The sequence below is a fragment of the Lepidothrix coronata genome, unplaced genomic scaffold (genome assembly GCF_001604755.1).
Source record: "Lepidothrix coronata isolate B3197 unplaced genomic scaffold, Lepidothrix_coronata-1.0 Scaffold4, whole genome shotgun sequence".
Lineage (NCBI taxonomy): Eukaryota > Metazoa > Chordata > Aves > Passeriformes > Pipridae > Lepidothrix > Lepidothrix coronata.
The window spans coordinates 3024182-3045965 of NW_016690184.1; the positions used below are offsets into that span (position 1 = coordinate 3024182).

At 37.9% G+C, this 21784-nt stretch overlaps 1 protein-coding gene across 2 annotated transcripts in view; it reads right to left on the reverse strand.

The window, feature by feature from the left end:
* LMBRD1 (LMBR1 domain containing 1) overlaps positions 1-21784 on the reverse strand; it is a 74581-nt gene that overhangs the window by 42066 nt on the left and 10731 nt on the right. For both annotated transcript variants that reach the window (XR_001876682.1, XM_017826510.1), the window contains exons 4-7: positions 16614-16711; positions 15554-15621; positions 9614-9702; positions 5569-5642 (exon numbers count right to left, since the gene is read on the reverse strand). Coding sequence is in view for 1 of the 2 variants with exons in the window: in XM_017826510.1 (XP_017681999.1) it covers positions 5569-5642; positions 9614-9702; positions 15554-15621; positions 16614-16711 (329 nt within the window). In the remaining variant the exon portion in view is untranslated. The remainder of the gene's footprint in view (positions 1-5568; positions 5643-9613; positions 9703-15553; positions 15622-16613; positions 16712-21784) is intronic.

Genomic DNA, 21784 nt, shown 5'->3' on the forward strand with positions numbered 1-21784 from the left:
AGGGTACACCCTGCCACATCATCCTGATCATTAATGAACACATTGAACAGAACTGGAACCAGTAGTGATCCCTGGCATATCCCACTAACAACTGGCCTCCAACTAGACTTCATGTCATTGATCACCATCCACTAGGCCCAGATATTCAGCCAATTTTTAATCCACCTCCCTGTCTGCTCATCCAACCCATATTTTGTAAGCTTCTCTGTGGGGATCTTATGGGAGATGCTCAGTGTGGGTTAGGTGTGGCTTCTCAATGTTTGGAAAATGCACATCAAGAGATGTTGGCATGTTATAACAGCACAGGAGTTGTGAAGAGCTGAAGGCTGACATGAGAAGCATTGCTCTAAGAACAGTTCAGCTCAAAAGTCAAACCTTTCGAAATTTCAAGAGTTAAGTTTGCATATCTGTCCATAAACAGATATGGATATCTGTTCATAAACTTGTTTCAGAAAATTTTGAATTATGTTTTAAAAATGGTACTGTAGCAGTATGAATATGTTCTAGAAAGAGTACACAAACTGTTACATATGATTTGAAAAAAGTCATGCTGCTAAAAAAACAGTATTCTGCTTGACCACACAATTTCTTTGGGGTTTTTTGTTTGTTTGTTTTTTTTTTTCCTAACCTGTATGTTTGCTACACTTTAAGTTTTTGGAAAATTTAGACAACTCAGTTCTCTGCCCATCTCTTAGTAAAATAAGTACCTTAGGAAGAAAAACTGCTAATTTGAATGGCTAGAGTCAAAAAAAGAAAAACAAAGCTAACAGAAGAAAAGATAAGGCAAATGTAAGGAAATAATTTGAGAATTTACTGTTATGGACTTCTTATAAGGTGAGAAACTTGTCAAATACAGCCAAGATGTCTGCTGTAGCTTATCCTTATATACTACTGTCAAAGTGTTTAGCCTCACGCTAGACACCTGTCATCTTGCTTTGCCATCAAGTGTTAGAGAAGCTCTGTTTTTCCTATGGAAGTCCAACACTACTGGAAAAAGGTTCCAACTCCAAAAGCACACAGCTCACAGCCAGACACTGTTATAGGCCCAGGGAAGCCGCAGTTGTCACACTCTGCAGGACTGTCCCAAATGTCATCACATAGAAAGCCAAACAGAACAAACCAATTTGTTTTCCAATTTATTTTCCATTTAAAGTGTGGAGTTAAAAATACTCTCTAAACACTCCTTTTTTTCCCCCCTCAATCACTCTCCTTGCATCTCATTTACATTCTCATTTGAATGACATGCTGTTAAGAAATACCATAAAATATTTCATTTGCTCCTTTATTCAAATATTAGCTGTTGACTTCTGAAGATATTTCATAGCAAGCATGAAACTTGAATTAAAATCTAATTATTACAATAATTCTTGCTTTTAACTAAGAGCATCTGCAAAACATACACAATCTTCTGTATTAAGTTATCACTGAAAGCTGTTTTGAGTTTTCTCCCTGACCTCCCCAGGGAGAAGCAGCTTTTACATTAACTCCTTAAGCTGGTAATTTCCATGTTAGTACCCTCCCAGTGATTTACCTTCAGGGATGAGATGCTGTCAGGATCATAATTTATTACTAATCCTCTCCAAATTCTTAACTAGCATTTCACAGAAACTGAGGAGCTCAGGAACTTTTCAGACTAAATAAATTTTATTTCTTCAGCAACTTCAGTTTTAACAGTCTATTTCATGCTACGCCATTCAGACACTGGGGAAAAACTCAAACAAAAAAAGCAAACACTGCATTTTCCCCTCAAACTACAACAAAAGCTCTTCTCTGTATGTATCACTAGATCAAATTTACTGTGATTTTGATGTTTGAAGCCAGAATAAAATGGAACACAGAAAGCTAATATAATGACAACCATATCAAACTGCAATGTTATCTACCTTTCTACAACATTCAGTAACACAAGTCCTCAATTGTCAGCAACTTTTGTCCACCACAGAGCTTCAATATGTTGTCCCCCCATCTGTCACCTTCCCCCCTAAAATCCCAACATATCAAATGCTACAATACAGCATGGTCTGATAAGCAGTCTGTTCCTTGTTACATTAATAGCTCACCATGTATTTCAGAGTAATACATTAAATCAACCTGGACCTTCAGAGAGGCCCAGAACACTCAATCGATCCTTAAAAAACAGATTTTTAACTGGATTAGTCATTGGGGCAAGTTTGCTAGTTCCATACTTTAAACTGCAGCCATTTACTATCTAAAGAACACCACCTCACTGCATCCCTCCTCCGGTGGAAGCAGGAGAATATGCTTTCACAAAGAAAGCCTAAAAGCACACACATGCTAAAGTGAGCTTTTTTTCTCAGTTTCTACTCAAATTCAAGGCTACCTGCTGACAGTGCCAAAGCCTTTTTTTACCCCTCAACTTTTCACAGTATTGTATATTACCACAATGCAGAAATTCAATTTCAGAGAAGCTATAATCTAATTCCTCACACTGAAGGCCACACAAAGCAGTACTGTTAACACACATTTTAACTAATTGTAGAATGGATAAATGGCACTGCCACGGACTTAAATAGAAGCACTTGATTCATCTGTTTCATGGTACGATTAAATCAGTCAACTGCAGTCACTGCAAGCACAGTATTCCTACTTTTTTTTAGTATTTTGTGTTATAGTAGGCATTCAATGTAAAGCCATGTTTAATTAGGTATGAAAGGATTTGCAAACATATCACTTATTACAATACAACCTTTATTAGACTCTAATTTAGATTTTTTTCCTTCACTGTGTGAATATGAGTATACAGAGGACCAGATACACCTTGCCTTAACCTTCCTTTAACATACAGTTGCAACACTGGCACTGAAAGAGGCTGAAGACATGCAAAAGTCAGGGGAACATAGAAAAGATTTCAATTACGTCTGTACCACAAATCCTCAACTCTTCACTGATATAAACCAAAGGTCTGAGATCACCTCTATCCAGAGATGCAGGAACTGAGATATACATTGTGTCCCCATCTATTCTTTTTCCATCATCTGCTAAACATTTGTGGAAAACTTTGAAATAGTTGCTTTTGTTCTTGTGTTCACCCCCGTATAATAGTGTTCTCTTTCCATGCTTAAAAAAAAAAAAAAATCTATGACCGATGATCAAACAGTGGTTTGATGACTAGGCACAAAACCCTCTCACTTTTGGAAACTGGGACAAACAATTTGATAGGCATGCAGAATGCTATCTGAAAAATGCAAGAGCCTAACTACTTACTTGTCAGATGTCTAGAGCCAGAGACAAGCATTACAGACAATGCCTCACAGGCTTGCCTGTGCACTAATGCCTTTATCTCATCTAGAGGTGAGTTTTATATCAGGCTAACACAGCAAAAAAACCCCATAACACCAAGAAGTGCGAAGCTACCAAGATAAAGACAGTTACTCCCTTCCAGAATCATGTGTCTCTTCCTCTGAAGTGGAACAATCCAAACTGGTAAAGAAAGACTACAAGCTGGGCCAATCTCTCCCTTAGACTTACGGAAGTGCCACAGCCCACTAACTTCTCACTACTGAACTAACTTTTGCATTTTGTCATACCACTGGAAAAAGTCCTGCCAGCAATAAAAACTGGAATGCAGGTACATGGCATTCACATGCTGTCAAGGTCACACTCTATTCACTCTTCAGACCATAATAACAGCATTGCTCATGCTGTTAAGAAGTGGAAATCACTTACATATGGAAGCCCGACCATCACTGATAGTGGGCAAAGTGTTATGAAAGCACTAGAGCATTAAAAAACCTACTCCTGATCCAACTTTGAAAACAGACCTTGTAATAGGTGGTTTTCACTGTCTGCCACATTTGTACAGTCCACCCATATATCAAAACCAGCTCACTGTTTAGGCATAAGACTCTACAGTTCCCTGCAAACAATGACAAAAAAAAACTCACCAAGGTTGATAACACCCCCCTCCTGTGTGAGCTCATCCCTAAACCTTCTATAAAATGGCTCATCCCTTTCTCCCGCTTTGCCTTAATGCTTACCTACTCTAAAACAGAAGGGATAGTTTCAGAAGGACAAAATGCAGCAGTTAAAAACAAAGGAAGTCATAATTTCATGCTCCAAGCATTTGCATGGACAGCTCAGTTGAAGTTTTCAAAGGAACAAATAAGCCTGAAATCTTAGTAAACAAGGTATTCAGACAAGACTTGCTCATGCTTGATGTTTACTTCATTTATCACTCAGTATCTGTATAAGTCCTAAATACATTAAGACTAAGTCATCAACATTGAAGACCAAGGTATTGTCTTCATCTGAGAAAACACAACACAGAACACTGAAGTTATTGAACGCTGATAGAAGCCACATATTTCCAAGTTCAGCTAGTGTTGAGGACAAAAGTGTATTGTAATACTCAGCTGAATGGTGCCTACAGCCAATCTGTGCTCAAAAGTAACAGCAGAAGCAAAAAATATCAGCAATAAATTGAAAAACCTCCAAGAATCACAGAATCATTAAAGTTGTAAAAGACCTCCAATATCATCAAGTCCAACCTTTGGCTGCATACCACCATGTCCACTAAACCATAGCAGAAAATGCCACATCCATCCACATCTAGGGTTTTTCTTACACATCGTGAAAATAAAACAAATTTACTGCTGACTGAAATGTAAACAATCTCACATTTTAGATCTTTATAGATGTTTGCTAACAGTTATAAAAACAATACTTGGTTGTTTGAACAAAACGCTGATGTTGTTCTTCCAGCTAATGAGTTTGGCCTTAATGTTACTCTCATGGAGGTTAAAATAACACTACATGTGCTCTTCAGTAATGTAATGCAGTTGAACAAGAGATTAATCTTTCCTACTATACTTCAGGAAAACAAATTTAAAAGCTGACATTATTACAGGCTAAGTGAAGGTCTGGGTCTTTTTTGACCATCACATGACATAGATGTCAGCAAGATAGCCTGAATAATTTAATGACCCATGTCATTTTAAAAAAGGCTTAAAGTAATAAAATTTATGGTCTGTGTCAAGTTAAAGTACCTAGTCAATGGGCCTAAGAGCAATTCAGCGCACCTAAGATACCCACTAGCTGATCCACCCAATTGTCCTCCTACCTACTGCACAGACCCTGATGACCACCGAGCTGTCAAGGTTGACCCATCTCAAGAACCTGTACTGAATTGCCTCACATAATTCTGCTACAACTTACACCAGCCAGAGAGACAGAAAATCATTAGCTATGCTTGTTCCTCAATTAAGAGTTTAAAGGTAATATTTAGCTTATCCCTTATCCCCTTACCCAATTAAGACAAACCCTCTTTCTTATATACTTGTTCTAGGAGAATTTCATACACTTATAGCCTGAAACAAAACACCTCCTTGGGTAGCAATGCTTCAAAATAATTTTTCTCATGATCTCTTGCTACAGAGGCATTTAAGAGTTCACAGCAAAGCTACATGGGAACAACTTCACTATGCTAAAGCCAGGATACAATGGAAGATAGTTATATTAGCAAGGACATGAACTTAAAGATTAAAACTTACCAGGAAAACAGAAGATACATCTAAATATCATGAATGAAAAATCTGCATAACAACTTACTGTGTAAGTGATAGCCGCCAGCATTCCAATCACAGTCAAAGAACTAATGGAAAATGAAAGTGCAGTCAAGCCATCTGCAAAAAAAAAAAAAAAAAAAAAAGAAAAAAGCCTTCTGAAAATACTTACAGCAGATGTATAAGAACCCTTCTTCCTGAATTGGTTTATGGATGAGATTTAAGTTCATGAGAATAAAGAAAAAAATTGAGACACAGTTACCAGCCATAACTCAGATGAAATAGTTACCTAGCATAGCTTTTTATCCACAACAGATCTTCCTCGCACATTGCAGGAAGTGGGACAGACTCACAGAAGTTGCATTCAGTCAAATGGCTGAAGAGCCACTAATGAACTTGGTCCCATAGCTGTCTAATGATTCTTCAAGACCTACTGCTGGCTTCCCTAGGGTGCTGTGGTATGCTTGCACAATTTTTACATGCATTCTGGATGGTTAATCTTAATTTTCTTTATCACCTAATTTCTCCTACTAAAGTATTATACAGAATCGTCAAGTATGGATTCTTCAACCAACCAAAAAAGGCCAGGCTGCAGGCCTCAGCTTCACCCAGTGGACATGCAGACCTACAAACTGGAAGAAGTTCAGGGGACTAAAGAGTTACTGTAGCCTTATTATCATTCTAGAAATGAAAAGGGATAGTAAAAGAGTTACCAAACAAAAAGGCAATAAACTCCCTGAAACCTCTTGCATAATGCTTCACAACAGGCCTGTCCCTAACCTCACTGTGCAGGACACATCACAAGTGGTTTTGGTTAAATAGTAACACGGAAACTTATAGTAGATATTACAGAAATTAACCTTCAGCAATCAAATTCATATTTCTGCCTGGTCATAACCAAGCCAGTATTTAGAGTTCTCCCCTCTAGTTAATTCAAGAATTTAGAGTACAGTAACTTTTATTCTTACTCACATAGAATTACTAGCCAGTTTCCATTCTTATTTTCTGAACACAGCACCAAGCAGTCATAAACTGAGATCCTCCATGAGAAGCTGCATCTTTCTTCTGACCAACCCTACAGGCCTCCTTCCTAAACTAATAGAAGAGCACAACCAAATCCAACTTCACAGCTCAAATCTCTCTTTTGCTGTTTTTGCCACATAATAGCAAACAACTTTCCCAGCTAAAAGCAATATGTCCCTAGATTTCAAATGCTAAAGCTATGTTTAAAACTTATAAAAAACCCTCCAAAAAAAAAATAAATTCACAAAACCAAACCCTAAGCCTAGCACTATTCTCCCTTCAGTACTTGTGAAAATTTGACTTAGTTTCTGAAGCTCAGGGAAAAAAAAAAAAAAACAACCAAAGGAGTGACCTCTACTTGCAACATATCACACAATGTACTTACATATTTGATGTTCTTTCTGTACAAGTATTTGAAACCAACATTTAATATCCATCTTAAAAGTCTGAACTATGCTCAATGGAACATTAAGAAACTAACTAGCTGAAAAACTTGTATACTAGAAGTATATTATCAGGCTCTGCCTCAGTGGATGAGTTTGTATTCCTTTTATTATGCCACTACTAACTGATGATGTTGGATACTTGTTCTCTATCTTGATATCTTTATATTTCTTTGGTCCACTGCAGATAGGCAAAGGAAAAGGGTAAATTAAGATACAACAGGGACAACAGGGACAACAGGGACAACAGGGACAACAGGGACAACAGGGACAACAGGGACAACAGGGACAACAGGGACAACAGGCAAGCATTTTGACCTTATTTCTCCAGCAACTGGAACACAAAAGAACCTTCTCCAGGCATTTGCTGAGGCTGGGGAGCTGCCTCTGGCTCTCCAGTCCGAACACCTGTTTGGTCTCCCACAATTTGCTGTCTGTGGAGTAGCTCTACAAAGCCCAAGGTGGTCTTGGGAGACAGCAATCTGAAGATAAACCAGCAGTGTGCCCTACCAGTATGGAAGTCCAATGGCATCCTGGGCTGTATCAACTGGAATATGCCCCTCTGTTAAAGGATGGGACCATATAAGGAATGCTGCAGCCACCTTTGAGGCCCCTGCTACAGGTAAGATTGACAAATCTCAGCAAGTTAAGAGGAGAACTAAGTTGGTCAGAAATTGAAGCACATGCTGTGCAGCAAAGCTGAGGAGCCAGGCTTGTTCAGCCTGCAGAGACAGCTTCAGAGACACTTAATGCAGCCTGTCTGCTTATCAAAGAGGTGGGGTCCAGGGTCTTCACTGGTGCATAGTTGTCCAGTGTGAGTCAATGGGTGACGGCATTAAACCCACATTGGGTAAGAGGAGAGATTCTTTCACAATGAGATAAATGAGTTTCCAAATGTAGGGGGTTTTCAAGAGCTACCTGATAAAGCCCTGAGCAATCTAGTCTGACCTAACAGCTTCCTTCTTGGTGCAGGACATTTGACTAGGTGATCTGAGGTCTCTTCAGCCTGAATTATCCTATGAAATTTCAAGTCATAAGAAAATGCTGATGGAGTCAGAACACAAAAACAGACTTCCACATCCCAACCCAGTATCTTAATCATTATACCTTCCTCAAAATAATTATTAACTATACTATATTTTCATAGCAAAAACAGATACAGAGATAAATATTTCATTACAGTCATATCAAGGTAGCCTGGAAAAATCAGCTTACATCTCAGCTCAACCACTGTCAGTATCTGTATAAACAATCTGAGAAGCATTTATTCCTACGCTGTTATAATCTTTGCGAAGCAAGATTAACACAAACAAGCAGACAGCCAAAATGTTCAATAAGCTATGGACTTGTCCTCCTCATTTATAGCACAGAGCATATTATGATTAAAGAGTCTGCAAGGATGTAAAAGCAAACAAGAAAGGTTGAGTATTTAAGTGGCAAGAAGAAGATGAGGCAATATAGGGGCCTGTTGTTGAGTGGGGCAGGGGCCCTGGTGATATAGAACTTTTCCAGGACTTTTCCATGAAAAGTCCGAGTTACTAAACACCTTCTTTGCCTCAGTCTTTTACTAGCAAGACCAGACTTCAGGAAACCCAGACCTGAGAGCTCAGGGAAAAAGGCTGTAAGAAATATGTACTCTTAGTGGAAGAGGATCAGGTTACAGAATACTTCAGCCAGCTGTACATACAAAGTTGATGGGCCTTGAAGCACTGACAGAGCTGGCTAATGTCATTGCAGGGAACTTACAGTCAGTACAAAATTCCTAGAATAATGCAGAACGTGACTTGACAAAGGCTTGTATCATTAGATTCTAAAACATTCACACAGAAGCCAATACTCTGATACATAGAAAATGAGGTTCAAGATATTGGAGTACCTAAGCATTGGGATTAATGTTTGCTAGACAACTTTTAGTTATCTTCCTTTGGAAAGCAACGTGAAATCTGTCTTATCTCACCTACAAAACACTTCCTTCACACTTCTTCCCCGAAAATGGAACACATGAATTGCACTGGCTAAAAACATGAACTGCACAAGCTAAAGGTTAAATACTACTTCATGGAGTTCAGCCTTTGCAAACAACAATTTTAGAGAAGGTCAGTACTAGGAGAAAAAAGAGAAAAAGTCATAACACCCATAGGATTTTCCCATCTAAACAGACAAAGTCACTTACTAGTTTCATTCTTCCAGTGAACAGCAGTACTGCTTTTCATTAGGTACGATTAAAGACTGTTACACAAGATAGACACTCACCATACCCTAAAAGTCAAACTTCAGCATGCAAATAACATTTAAGAGCTGCGTTAAGTAAAAACTATAGAAGAAAGTACCTTCCCCCACACCACTAATATCAGAGGACACAACATTGGAACCCATGCTGTCAAAGGGGGACTGTACTGAAAGCAGACACTGCCAGTGTCTCCCCTCTGTACTTTAAAGACAGTTCTAAATTTTCTCTGAAGAGGAGGAACAATCTTATTGGAAAGACTTAGTGTAGGTGAGCAGTTAAAGTCAAGTTAGAAAACTGTCACAAAGGAAGTTAATCATCTTGTTCAGTCAATGACAAGTGTGCCAAAACAAGTTAGTAGCAATTTATGCAAACCTCACAACAAATCTCAAACTTACGACTACTTCCAAATTCTTCAAACAGGAGCTTCACTTTCTCCCACTCTGTGGAATTCTTCTTGTTGGGAATATCCAAAGGAACAAAAGCACTGTAATACAGAAAAAAAATAATCTTTCTTACCCTAATTACTCAAATATAAAAAGAATTCTACTTCCCAATTAAGAAAATGGAAATCCATTCATTCCTGAAGAACCAAAGTTTTGTGACATCAGGCTTCAAAAATTCTGAAGGCAGTCTTTCATTTTATTTACATTCCCCTAAAATGCTTTATTTAGACCAACAGAGTACATGTATGAGTGTGCAGAGTCAGGTCTGAGGTCAATGAACAAGTGATTTTCTATTTACCAGTCCTAAAAAAGGTAAGGACCCTACACTCAAGTATCATTAAGATGTATTAATCTGATTTACTATTCTGATTTGATCCATATGCAATGCAGAGGAGCAAATAAACTTTAAGCATCGATTGAGACAAATTCTCCTATAAATACACACTTCTTAAAGCTAAAATAAAACAATTAATGATTTCCAAAACAAGCATTAAAATTTAAAGGGACATGTTTATCTTCCATTATTACAACTAAACTAACACATCTGCTGCATTCCATTCTTTGTTCTGTAGTTGGCCCAGAGAAGTTTATTCAAGGTTTTTGATTTTCCAATAAGCAGAGCCTAGCAAAGAACACTCAAAGAAGGATGTCAGGTAGAAGAGTCCTCTAACTGAAAGCTTCATCTTGTCAGTCTGTCCTAGTTAGCACAGCTGAGAGCAGTTCATCATGGTATGGGTGTAACCCAAAACTGTGTATTCTATAGCCTTCCATCCCATTTCCCAGAAACTGTTGTCAATAGACTATTCACACCCTCTGCCCATAAGAGCCTGACTCCTCAGGCTATAAACTAGGTGTTAAGAGGCCTGTGAGATAGGAGGATGCTCTTACCTTTTATGGAACTCCCTGAGGGAAGTACTGACCATTCCTGCCTGAACTAGAGAATATATAAACCTGGAGTTTCAGAACTTTTCAACCACTTGTGGGATCCAGAGGAAGACTGCATCTCATCGCTCTCAACCTCAGCTGGACTGCAATCACCGCTTCTGACCAGACTGCAACAGCTCTCCCACCTGCAGGTTTTTTCCCCTCTCCCTTTACTTTGGACTCAAGCGGGGCCCAGGGAACACCACTTGGTTCATGCCCCCAAGGTACTGGGTTATACATTTGGGTTTTGTGGGTTAAGACCAATTGTTTGTTTGTATGATTGTACTTACTGTATTATTTTAATAAATTGTTATTCTGACTTTATAATCTCTCCTTGGAGTTGGGTTCATTACCCCTGCTGGTTAACTCTTAAACCAGCACACAGTCACACCATCTGAAGTCAAATTATAAGAGTAACTCTTCAGCACCTCTATAGACAAAACAGCTGGTTTTGTAACAGCTGGAAAACCAGTATCTCCACACCAAAAAAACACTGAAATCATCTCTTCGAGACATGAAATAGGATGCCTACAAGTCACAAGGAAGTCAGATTTGAAAGGAAACACTTTAAACAAAGAATGGGAGAACCCAACCCTAAGTCCAACAAGAATGCTCACAAGTATCTTTCACACTTATATAAGAAAGAGTACATTAATTAGATCCCCACTTCAAGTCCCAAACAAATACGCATATCCAGGAATACGTCTCAAACGTCCAAGTAGAAAAAAGATGCTTATGTATCAAAAGTTAGGGCTAAACCAACAGTGTGCTCTTATTATCACACTAAAACTAAACTGGTAGTCTGCAAAAAAGCTGACATTTTAAAAATTAAAATCTTCATTTCTAAAAAATTCTTGATTTGCAGCTTCTTGACTGCACTAGAGGCAGACAAAGGGCTAGCATTTACTTAATTTGACGCATGCTTGTTGACTTTAGATTTTCTTCTTGTATCTGCCTCTAGTAGTGATTCTTTCTGTAAAACAGCATCCAAGCAACATGAAGACATGGGTATTAAAACCAAGTTAGGCAATATTTCTACTTACAAGAGAGATAGAAACACAAATAACTGCAGGTTTATTTGCTAAAAAGGGTTAAAATAGGAGACAGAACATAAGTAAGTTCAAGTCCTTTTTATTTTAGCATCAGTATGGATCTGGTATCTGTAGACCACAGCAGGGAACAAATGAGATGGAAGAACATCTTAGGATACTTAGAACTTGCTTGCCTTTTTTCCCCCAAGAGCAATAGGATTCCCTTTTTTTTTTTTCTGAGACTACATACAACCAGCATGTCAAAGACACTAATCAGAACAGGAGCCACTGTATATGTTATACACACTCTTCAATTATTACTCAGATAAATCTCAACTGAAGGAGATGGACATCTGATTCTGCTCCTGCTCAAGTTCCATGCACAAGACAGAGTTAGCACACCTAGCCATCTACAGACCTGCATCCAGTCCACACTCCCAAAGGATCTCCAAAACACAGCCTATCTATGCCATCAGCACATCACACAGCAGTTTAGGCCTATTCTCCATGCACACTAAGCAAGAAATTTGACAAAAGCCTTGGCTATTTTGCTGGGTCAACTATATGGTCAACGCAGCCTAAGGGCCATAGTAGCCATCAACAGAATGAGAAGTTTCCATGCCAAATAACTCCATTTACCTGTCATCACTGTGATCAATACAGTGCGTGAATAGAGTACAAGCACCAGGGTAGTGTAGCTGAGAATTTAGGTAATGCAAACAAACAAAGCAGCTCAGCTGTGATGTGTGACACTTGGAGTTCTGGACATAAATGAAAGTATTAACTGCAGTAATTTTAAGAGTAGAAGAAAACTGCTATGCTGTTCAAAACACATCCTGGGTATATTATGCTTATGATCTAGATCAATATCTAGGCTACACAACAAGGAAAGTAAATGCAAGATGAGCAGTTTAAAACTATTAACTTTTGGCAGGGCTAATAACACACAGGTGTAGATGGGTAAAGTTTGATCCTTAAATCAAAGAGTGTCACGAACTGTCATCCTGAGGAAATTATTTTCCAACACATTACATTTCAACTCATATCACAGAACTCGCTTTAAGAAAATAATTTGTATAACTATTTATAGGTTAGTTAAACATATATTCAAGCTTTTGAGAAACTAATGGTTCTAGAAAATTTAAGGTAATCAGTTTGATCCCAAACACTGACAGTCATGGAAGCATTCCTTTTAGGACCAAAAACTGATTAGCCTTAAAAGAAAGCATTTTATTTCACACCAGACTGATGTGCAAGTGTGCCTTAACGTAGATTGTAGTATCTCAAGCCCCTTGACAAGCACATGACATTTAGAGAAAAGTTATCTACTTTCCTTTTATTATGAGAAGGGAAAGGCATTACAAGTAAAAACTACTTCTGAGTATGCCAATATAAATTTGTCCTATACTTTGCTCTTAATGGTACTCCACATCAAGTTATTTGCATGCAGAGGATTTAAGCGTTACAGACACACACATCTTTGTCACAGTAATAGACTAACAGACAACTGAAGTAAGAGGTATAAACACTACTCCTGATAAGAATTCAGACAGTAACATCCTGATAATTGAGCTGTGTTACCAATTTAGAAAAAACCTCCAAGGTCATAGCTGTTTTGTGCCATGTTTCCCACAACAGTCCAAAAGATCTCCAGTGGAGCAAGGTCAACATCACAGTAAGAATGCGAGATTCTTAAACTTTGAACCTAATATAACTTCCACGATTTCTTTGAGGAATGTTGACCAGGGAAGAGGCAGGAACTTCTTATGCAGACCTTTAAAGCTATTTATTGACCTGGTTTAATTACACAGATGACTAGCTAAATCAATCAGAACAGAGGCTGTCTGGCTATGAGACGCTAGTCATGTAAGTACAGGAAGACAGACTACTTGCTAGGCACTTAACTGGAAATATTCCAACCCCTCTTGCTCTTGTAAACTGTATGCATGAGTACTCTAGTCCATTAAGCCTAGCCACCTAGAATTAAATCCAGTACATAAAGTCTGTTTTAATGTGGCTTTGATCATGACTGCCAAAGAGAAAATCCCCTCCTACTACCAGTAGGCAGTACTGCAAGACTGGTCTTCACTACCACATTCAGTTGAACCCCTCACATAGAAGCTTCACGTAGAGCTTATCTCTTTCTTATCACACTGGGACTTCTGAGGGCACTCTTTGCCCTTGCTATGAAAACAGTTGACTAACTCTAAGCCAGAAAACTTCTCCAGAAAAAGCATGTAAATAAACACCAAGACACATGCTATTTAAATACACACACATATATATAACTATACTAGAACTAGAGAGTTCACATTTTTCTGTAGCACAGTCACCTCAGTTGCTTCCAAAACTGAGCCTTTTTCTCTTCAAGGGAGCCTTATAGGCTCCCTTAAAGGGGAAATACAGGAATTACATTGTTCTGTAGCAGCATCTTAGGTAGCAAGGGTGTTTTATTCTGAGGGCATTTGGATGATGCTACTATTTTATCATTACCACCTTAAGAGTGTGCACATAACCTACTATGTATAATAGCAGTAGAACTGTTCCAGTTAGAATGAGAAATACCAAAATCCCTATTGGTACCTAAAGGAGTCCTCCCTCTCTGCAGCAGATACTCCTGCTGTTTATCAGTGTTTATCCTGCTGTTTATGCACCTCTGGAGAAGCAATGTTCAGTAACTTAGTCCAAGACCAAGTACTACAGCTCTGTGGTTTGCAAATCAATCTCACTGTCATATGGCACAGTATCAGAGGGGATGATGTAAGCTGCTGTAATCTACAAGTTTTGTAGACCTTAAAGAATAAGCCTAACTGCACAAAGGACAATTAAGAAGTCAAGAACCAAGTTCTATCTTACTAGGAGAGAAGAACAAACATGCTTACAACTACTGAGGATTCAGCTGACACCTACTAGAGATAATACTAAATTTTCTAAACTGGATATGGTATACAGTACATATATGTATGTCCATGATGTGAGCCAACAGTCAGAAACAGCTTTTTTCAGAAATTTTAGTAATATTTCTAGACCATGATTAAGCTGACAACTCCTTCAGTCTCTCATAACAGCAAATATGCTGTTATAAGACAATAAGGACAATAGACTTGTTAAAAACATACCTTTAATATTTATCAAAACTAAAACATTATGCCAATAAGATGGCATACAAATAGAACCATTAATTTCACTCTAGTTTCCACTTCACGCTCCGGTACTTTGACATGGATCATTTTAGCATATATTTTGTAATCTTTACCAACTTCATTGCTGCAGTCAAAATGCTAAAAAGCTTATCACACAGCAGACATTAGAAACATTCCATATTGGTGTCCATGTCATACTTAGTGGTGATCTGAAACTGAATTTGTAATACTGCTTGGAGTTTCAGAACAATAGCACTTGCTGCAAATAAGTTATTCACTTCAGTAACATCTGCCTTTCAAATAAATGCCAGCAAAATCTTTATCATACAAGGCAAAATTACACCAAGTATAACTCCACACTATACTTACATTCCTTCAGAGAACACTTCCATTTAAGAAAGTATAAGCACATAACTCCTAATCATATCCTAAAAAACTGTTTTGCCATGAAGCATTTGATAGAGGCAGAAAACAGAACAAGCACAGATTTTTCACTCCCTGTTGTACACCGAGGTAACAATGTGTCATACCCATCACGTCCTTGATATACATTTACAGTGCACATACTGTCAACTTGGAAACACAGGTATCTCCACAATTAGGAAACCATTTTAGCTTCCACTTAAACTCTTTCTTTTCAGGTCCCAGTTCTCAGGATATTTAAACCCTATTAGTGATTAAGCTTCATGATTCATTATACAGACTGAGTGCATCACAATCTTCCCCTTAGAAGCACACAACAGAACTTTGCTAAATAAATCTTGCATAGAACAGTGTTCAATACAAATACTTACCCAATTAAGAGAAGAACTGCACAAACTGTGATGAATCCCAGAGTGTATTTGAGTGCAGTTTTAACCTGCTGTGTATTAAAGAGAAAGTTAATATATTGACATAAAATAAATCCAAAGGGATTTGTCCAAACTATGAAAAAAAGTATACTTAGCATAACAGGTGTTCAGGGAAAAAAAATCTCCATAAAAACCATGAGTAATTTTAGATATAAGTGAAAAGTACACATTCTTGAAGAGTCTCATAACTTGAGAACTATGAACAATGACACAGAATTATGCTTCCATCATAACCTATACACTTAAGCAACTGTGGCCAGAAGCCAGAGTACATTTGTTCAGTACAGTCTAAACGAAAATACTTGATACTTTATATTATGGCTATGATTAGAAGTCTTCTCATGTTAGGGTTACAACTGAGTGGAAGGGAAAACAATCACGATCAATGACTAAAAGGTTCTTCAGAAAAGTATTTTCATTTGAGAAGTTGGCACTTTACTGGCATGCATTTACTGTATACCCTGGAAATTTCAAGCATTTCAAAAACCTTCAGTGCATTACAAATATAACCAAGTGGTTATAGCTTCAGGTAAATTACTACTGCCTACTTCAAGAAAAAAATGCAAACACTTTGGTAGAAAGACACTAAATTTGAGTACTTATCTTGCAATCAGTATAATTTTCCTGTCCTCTTCATTAAAACTTATCCATATATGTTTCCTATTCTAAAGAAAGGCTCACATAAGAACCTTTAACTTCCTGTATATGAAATTTGACTCAAAAGATTTTCTAGAAAGTTTAAAAAATTCATGCAAATACAGATGTTAATTACTTATCTCACTAAAGTTTCATTTCATGCAAGACTACAGTGCTTAGAGTAGACAATGCCAGACTAAGTCTTACTAAGAGCTGCTCCAGTATTCTTAAGAAACTGTTACAACAGACTTAGAAATGGTATTAACACTTTAGTACGTAAGTTAGACAATCATTCTTGCTTTCATTTTTTTTTGGCTGTATTCACTCGTCTTTCCACTGCTCGGTGCATTTGCTAGAGTAAACTTACCAAGCATGTGTTGCCATCATCATCTTCCTTCTCCTCATAATAGAAATAGACAAAGGGAATCCACAGAAAGACGCAGAACAGTATGATCGAGTACAAAGCTAGAAAAAAAAATTTAATTAAGTGAAGAGACAAAGTTACATTGGCACTTCATTTACTGCATAGTAATTCAAAGAAAGAATAAAATATTAGTTTCCTCATTCTGTTATTAATTTCAAGCATTGAAAAGTTAATGAAATTCACTGGCCAGCATATGAACTATTACTGTTTTGTGAACTCCTAAGGACTTGATAGAGTTAACCCTTTCAGACTAAGGATTTAAGATCCATCTTCAACAGTAATAAACAGACTAAAAGTAATAAACTCCTAGAATCACAGAACATGCTGAGTTCCAAGGGACTCATCAGGATCATTGAGTTCAACTCCTGGCCCTCTGCAGGACACCCCAAAAATCACACCACATACGGAGGTGATATGCAGTACTAGCACACTGAGGAAGAGCTAGTGTAGAGGATAGTGAATGAAAGCAAACTATGCCACCTAATAACAAGTTGTACACAGAAAAGATAGATTAAAAAAAAACACATTTAAAGCTATTTTGATCACTGGGCTCAATTTCAGGTGATGTTCTACTATTACTGTAAGTACATTATAGATGGAAGATGTTCTGTCACTGATGACCTCAATTCCCAAAACAAAACAAGCTGTAGCAATATAGTATCATCACTTCACATTCCTTTTTTAGGAACGACTTTTTAGAGGAAGGACTAATTGGAAGTTGCAACAGAAATTTATCTGAGTAGCCACTAAACCAAAACAGTCCTACTGTCATATTACTTTGATGCACAGATGATCATAAAAGAAAGTTTAAACCAGCTAATTTAACAGACATGAAGACTTTCTCATATATGTCTTCACAAATACTAACTGGCAAGTTTTGAAGACATTAGGACAGCTGGTCAAAATCAAATGGCTGATTAGAGAGTGATATGAAAAGGAAAGACCAATTTCAGATACAGAATTTCAAGTTTAAATCTGCAGCTCTCTGTATTATACATTACATATGTTTTAGCACATCATTATTTAGCAAAACCTTTCAATACTTTTAAGTATCTTACATTATAAACACTACACAAGTCCATTAAGAAACTAAAAACCATCAAGCAGTATGTTACAGTCTTTGCACCCCACAAGAAAGGTATTCTGGAATAGTTTACCAAGCCCTCAAAATGTTACAGGTATCACACAACAAAGGCTGCTTGTGCAAGCACAAAAATCACACCATTCAAGGGCTAAGTAAAAATACCCAAGACCTGCGATCTTCGGCTATTTTTCATCTTTGCCTTATTTTGCACAACTACTTGGCACCTTTCCACCACTAACTAATATATTCATCCCCAACCTAAGTTTGTGACCTCTTATCTTGGCTAGTGCACTCCTCATCATACTCATGTACTTCAAAGAAATCTACCTCAGCATTTTTACTTAAGGTGGTGTAGGAGGCAAATCAAGTATTGCCACCTAGAACCTAAATATGAATCAGGATTTTCTTTCTAAAATTCATTACTTCAAAAAATATTTCAAAGTGTTAAAGGTACCTACTGTTTAGAGTGCTGATTTAGTATGGCATCGTAAAAAGAGGAACAAGTTCCCTACTTCATAAATTCTCATATTAGCCAAGAGTATAACATTCTGGGCGCCTCAGTTCAGGAAGGACATTGAGGTGCTGGAGCAGGTCCAGAGAAGAGCAACGAGGCTGGTGAAGGGACTCGAGCACAAGTCCTGTGAGGAGAGACTGAGGGAGCTGGGGTTGTTTAGCCTGGAGAAGAGGAGGCTCAGGGGAGACCTCATCACTCTCTACAACTCCCTGAAAGGAGGTTGCAGTCAGGTGGGGGTTGGTCTCTTCTCCCAGTCAACCAGCAGTAGGACAAGAGGGCATGGTCTTAAGCTCTGCCAGGGGAAGTTTAGGTTAGATATTAGGAAGAAATTCTTTACATAGAGGGTAATCAGACATTGGAATGGGCTGCCCAGGGAGGTAATGGATTCACCGTCCCCAGAGGTTTTTAAGATGAGACTGGATGTGTCACTTAGTGCCATGGTCTAGTAACCACAGTGATGTTAGATCAAGGGTTGGACTTAATGATCTCAGAGGTCTTTTCTAACCCGGATGATTCTATGATTCAGGGCTCTAGAACACCTTAAAAATTCAGTCTCTGAAATGTAGCCTTAGCACACTGTAGAGCAGTAGTCATACTTCTTCAATATTGTGAATGCTTTCAGAAATCAGGCCTCTAAAATCTAATTTTTATAGACTAGGCTTAGACCATAATGCATCAGTAAATCAGGCAAGTTAAGTTACATGCACCATTAATGGGGAGAGTGGGTTGAATCAGTTGGATAGAGCACGGTGCTAATAATGTCGAGCTTGTGGGTTCAATCCCCTAAGGGCCATTCACTCAAGATCTGGACTTATCTTTGTGAGTTCCTTCCAACTCTGAATATTCTGTGAATCAAAGATCAGAATAATCAGCCCACAGAGGTCACCACAAGCACAGAGACATACTCACTTCCAAGTTATACTGCGTTGAATTCAGCATTCCTTACTCATAAGGTACACACATCCATGTTTCTTCCAAGAGGACAGAGGAAGGAACATAAATTCAAGTGACTATCTATAAACTGTGTGGGTAACTTTATTTACAGAGAATCATTAAGGTAACTCTGTTACCATAGTAATTTTATAGGACTGTAACAGAAAAAAGGCAACTTTGTGTTTGCTTTTCCCAAGTAAAATAATTCCAAGACAGACCTTCTTGTTCATACATCATGTGAAATCATAGAACTGCCTGTGAGAATCTTTCAGTTAGAACTGCAAATTAAATTTGTAACTCCCATAGTTAAAGAAGCAAAATATTGCTCTTGCTATTATACTACAAAGGTAACTTTAAAAAATGTGGCCAAGTTCCTGTCAACAAGATAGGAGACTGATCATCTGGGGTTTTAATTTTCAGAATTCATGAAAAAGCAGCATCTTTCATCAGCTCATACAAGTTAGTTACCCAAGGGCAAGCCTTCAATTGCCTGTTGTTCTGCCCAGTAAAAGCACTGTTTATTCCCCAAAAGGCTAACCTTCAAACACCAAGGTCTTGCAGCAGCAAACAGCCAGTCAACTGACAAAGTCAGTCAAGTGACAAAGATATTCCCTTCCCCCTAATTCCTCTGTGCCCTGACACACACTCTTGGCTTTCATTATCACATTTCTACGAACTTCAGTTTTAAATCAGGGACTGCTCTTTGCTCTAGTTCAGAGGTTCAGTTTCTTTTACAAAACATTTTTCTGGGTTCTATCAGAAGCTTAAAGCACTACCACTTGCAGGATGCTTTACTGCATAGCCAGTACAACAACAGGTTCTGCCACTCCGTCAAGTAACGTTCCACAAGAATTCCTTGGTAAGGTTTGTCTGTTGTAAAGGTATTCCTCAGAGACAATTCTTATCTCAAGTCAAAATTATTCACTGTGCTGATCTGAACCATATCAATACAAAGACACCTGAACTATGAGAAAGTTAGACTCCATAGTAGTCTTCAAGTAATTATAGCAATGTTATTGAGTGTTTTGACTGAGTTTTCTTTTTTCTCCTAGCAGTATGAAGGGCAATTAAGAACACAAGGAACAACAAAGAATAGTGAAATACAGTAGGTGAAAGGAACCAAAATATCAAGAACTGGGAAGGTTTCAAGCAGACTATCCAAGACCAATATTCCCTCGAATCCCCTTGAGAGACTATAGGAGCTTCAAGAATATTATGTGATCAGAAGTATCTTACATCATACAAAACTTGGTTTTCCAGATACCATATATTAGTGCATTGCATAACATCAAAACTACTAAGTTGCTTAAAACATTTTGTTATATACTCTCTCACTTTTTCTTCTGAGAAGTCACAAGCTGCTTCAGAAAACATAGAATCAATCTTTCTTCCCAAATCTATTATTTTTTCATCTCATAAAAAATTCTTCAAACAAGTTTTCATCCAAACTGGAAGCAGAGATAACTTTCACTTGAGAAAAGCTAAGAAACACAAAAAAGTTGTGAAATTAAAATCAGACACTTGTTTGAAGCAGGACAGTTAAAGCAGTTCACCAGTGTTTCAATGCTACGATAGACTTCCATTTTATGTTCCGGCACATTGCTTGTAGGAAGATCACACTTATTAGAAGAACGTTTCTATAGATGTAACTCCACAATATCTGCCAAGTACAGCTATGGGGATCTCTTATAGTACTTAGAATGGCTTCTCCTAGGACCAGACCATGAAAACAGTCACATTTGATTTGCACCTATGAATTCCTAGAAGCCCAAGACCTTGTGTCAATGGCTCAGTATCAAATGTTTGCAGTAAGTAGACAAAATTCCATCCGAAAAATACCAAGTACCCTTTTGGATAAATTCTAACTTAAACTCAAGAACTTGAACCTAGGAACCACCATACACTAAATATTGCTGATTAAAGACAAAAAGAAATGGAAAATCTGAAGTCTAGCATAGACTTTGAAGCACACGGGAAGAGATCCCATGGAATTTAGCACCCAGTCCTTGCCACGCTATAGTTAGGAGACACTTAACACATGCAGGCCAAGAGATCTCAGTTTATCTCCCAGGAACATGAGTATCTACCAATGGCATCCTTTCACCACTCACAAAACTTGACCAAAGGACACAGAATGCCAAGATGACTCCAACAGTAGGATTTACTCACTCAAGAACACGGCTCCAGGTTACTGTCAATTGTTTCAACCCCATTCCTTGTGATATAAAGCAAACCGTGTTGGACTGTTTCCAATTATAACACTTTCTGAAAAGAGTTCTCCTTCCAAACAAATTAACATGCTTTTTTTAGAGCATCTGACAACCATGGATCATTCCTCAATCACTCAAGTACTGTCAGACATGTTCTGTTACAGTTGAGTTTAGGACAATTAACGCACTAAGCCACTACAGCTTCAAAGCAATCAGTAGACTGGTTTCTTATGAAAAGCTTTTAGGCTACTGAAATCCCACCTCAAAATACCGTTATTTCAAGCTTTACTCTGAAAATACCTTGTTTATCATTCTACCACTACAAACTCATTCTACTTTTGTACCAGTCTAGCCAAGAAACCACGTGGGTATG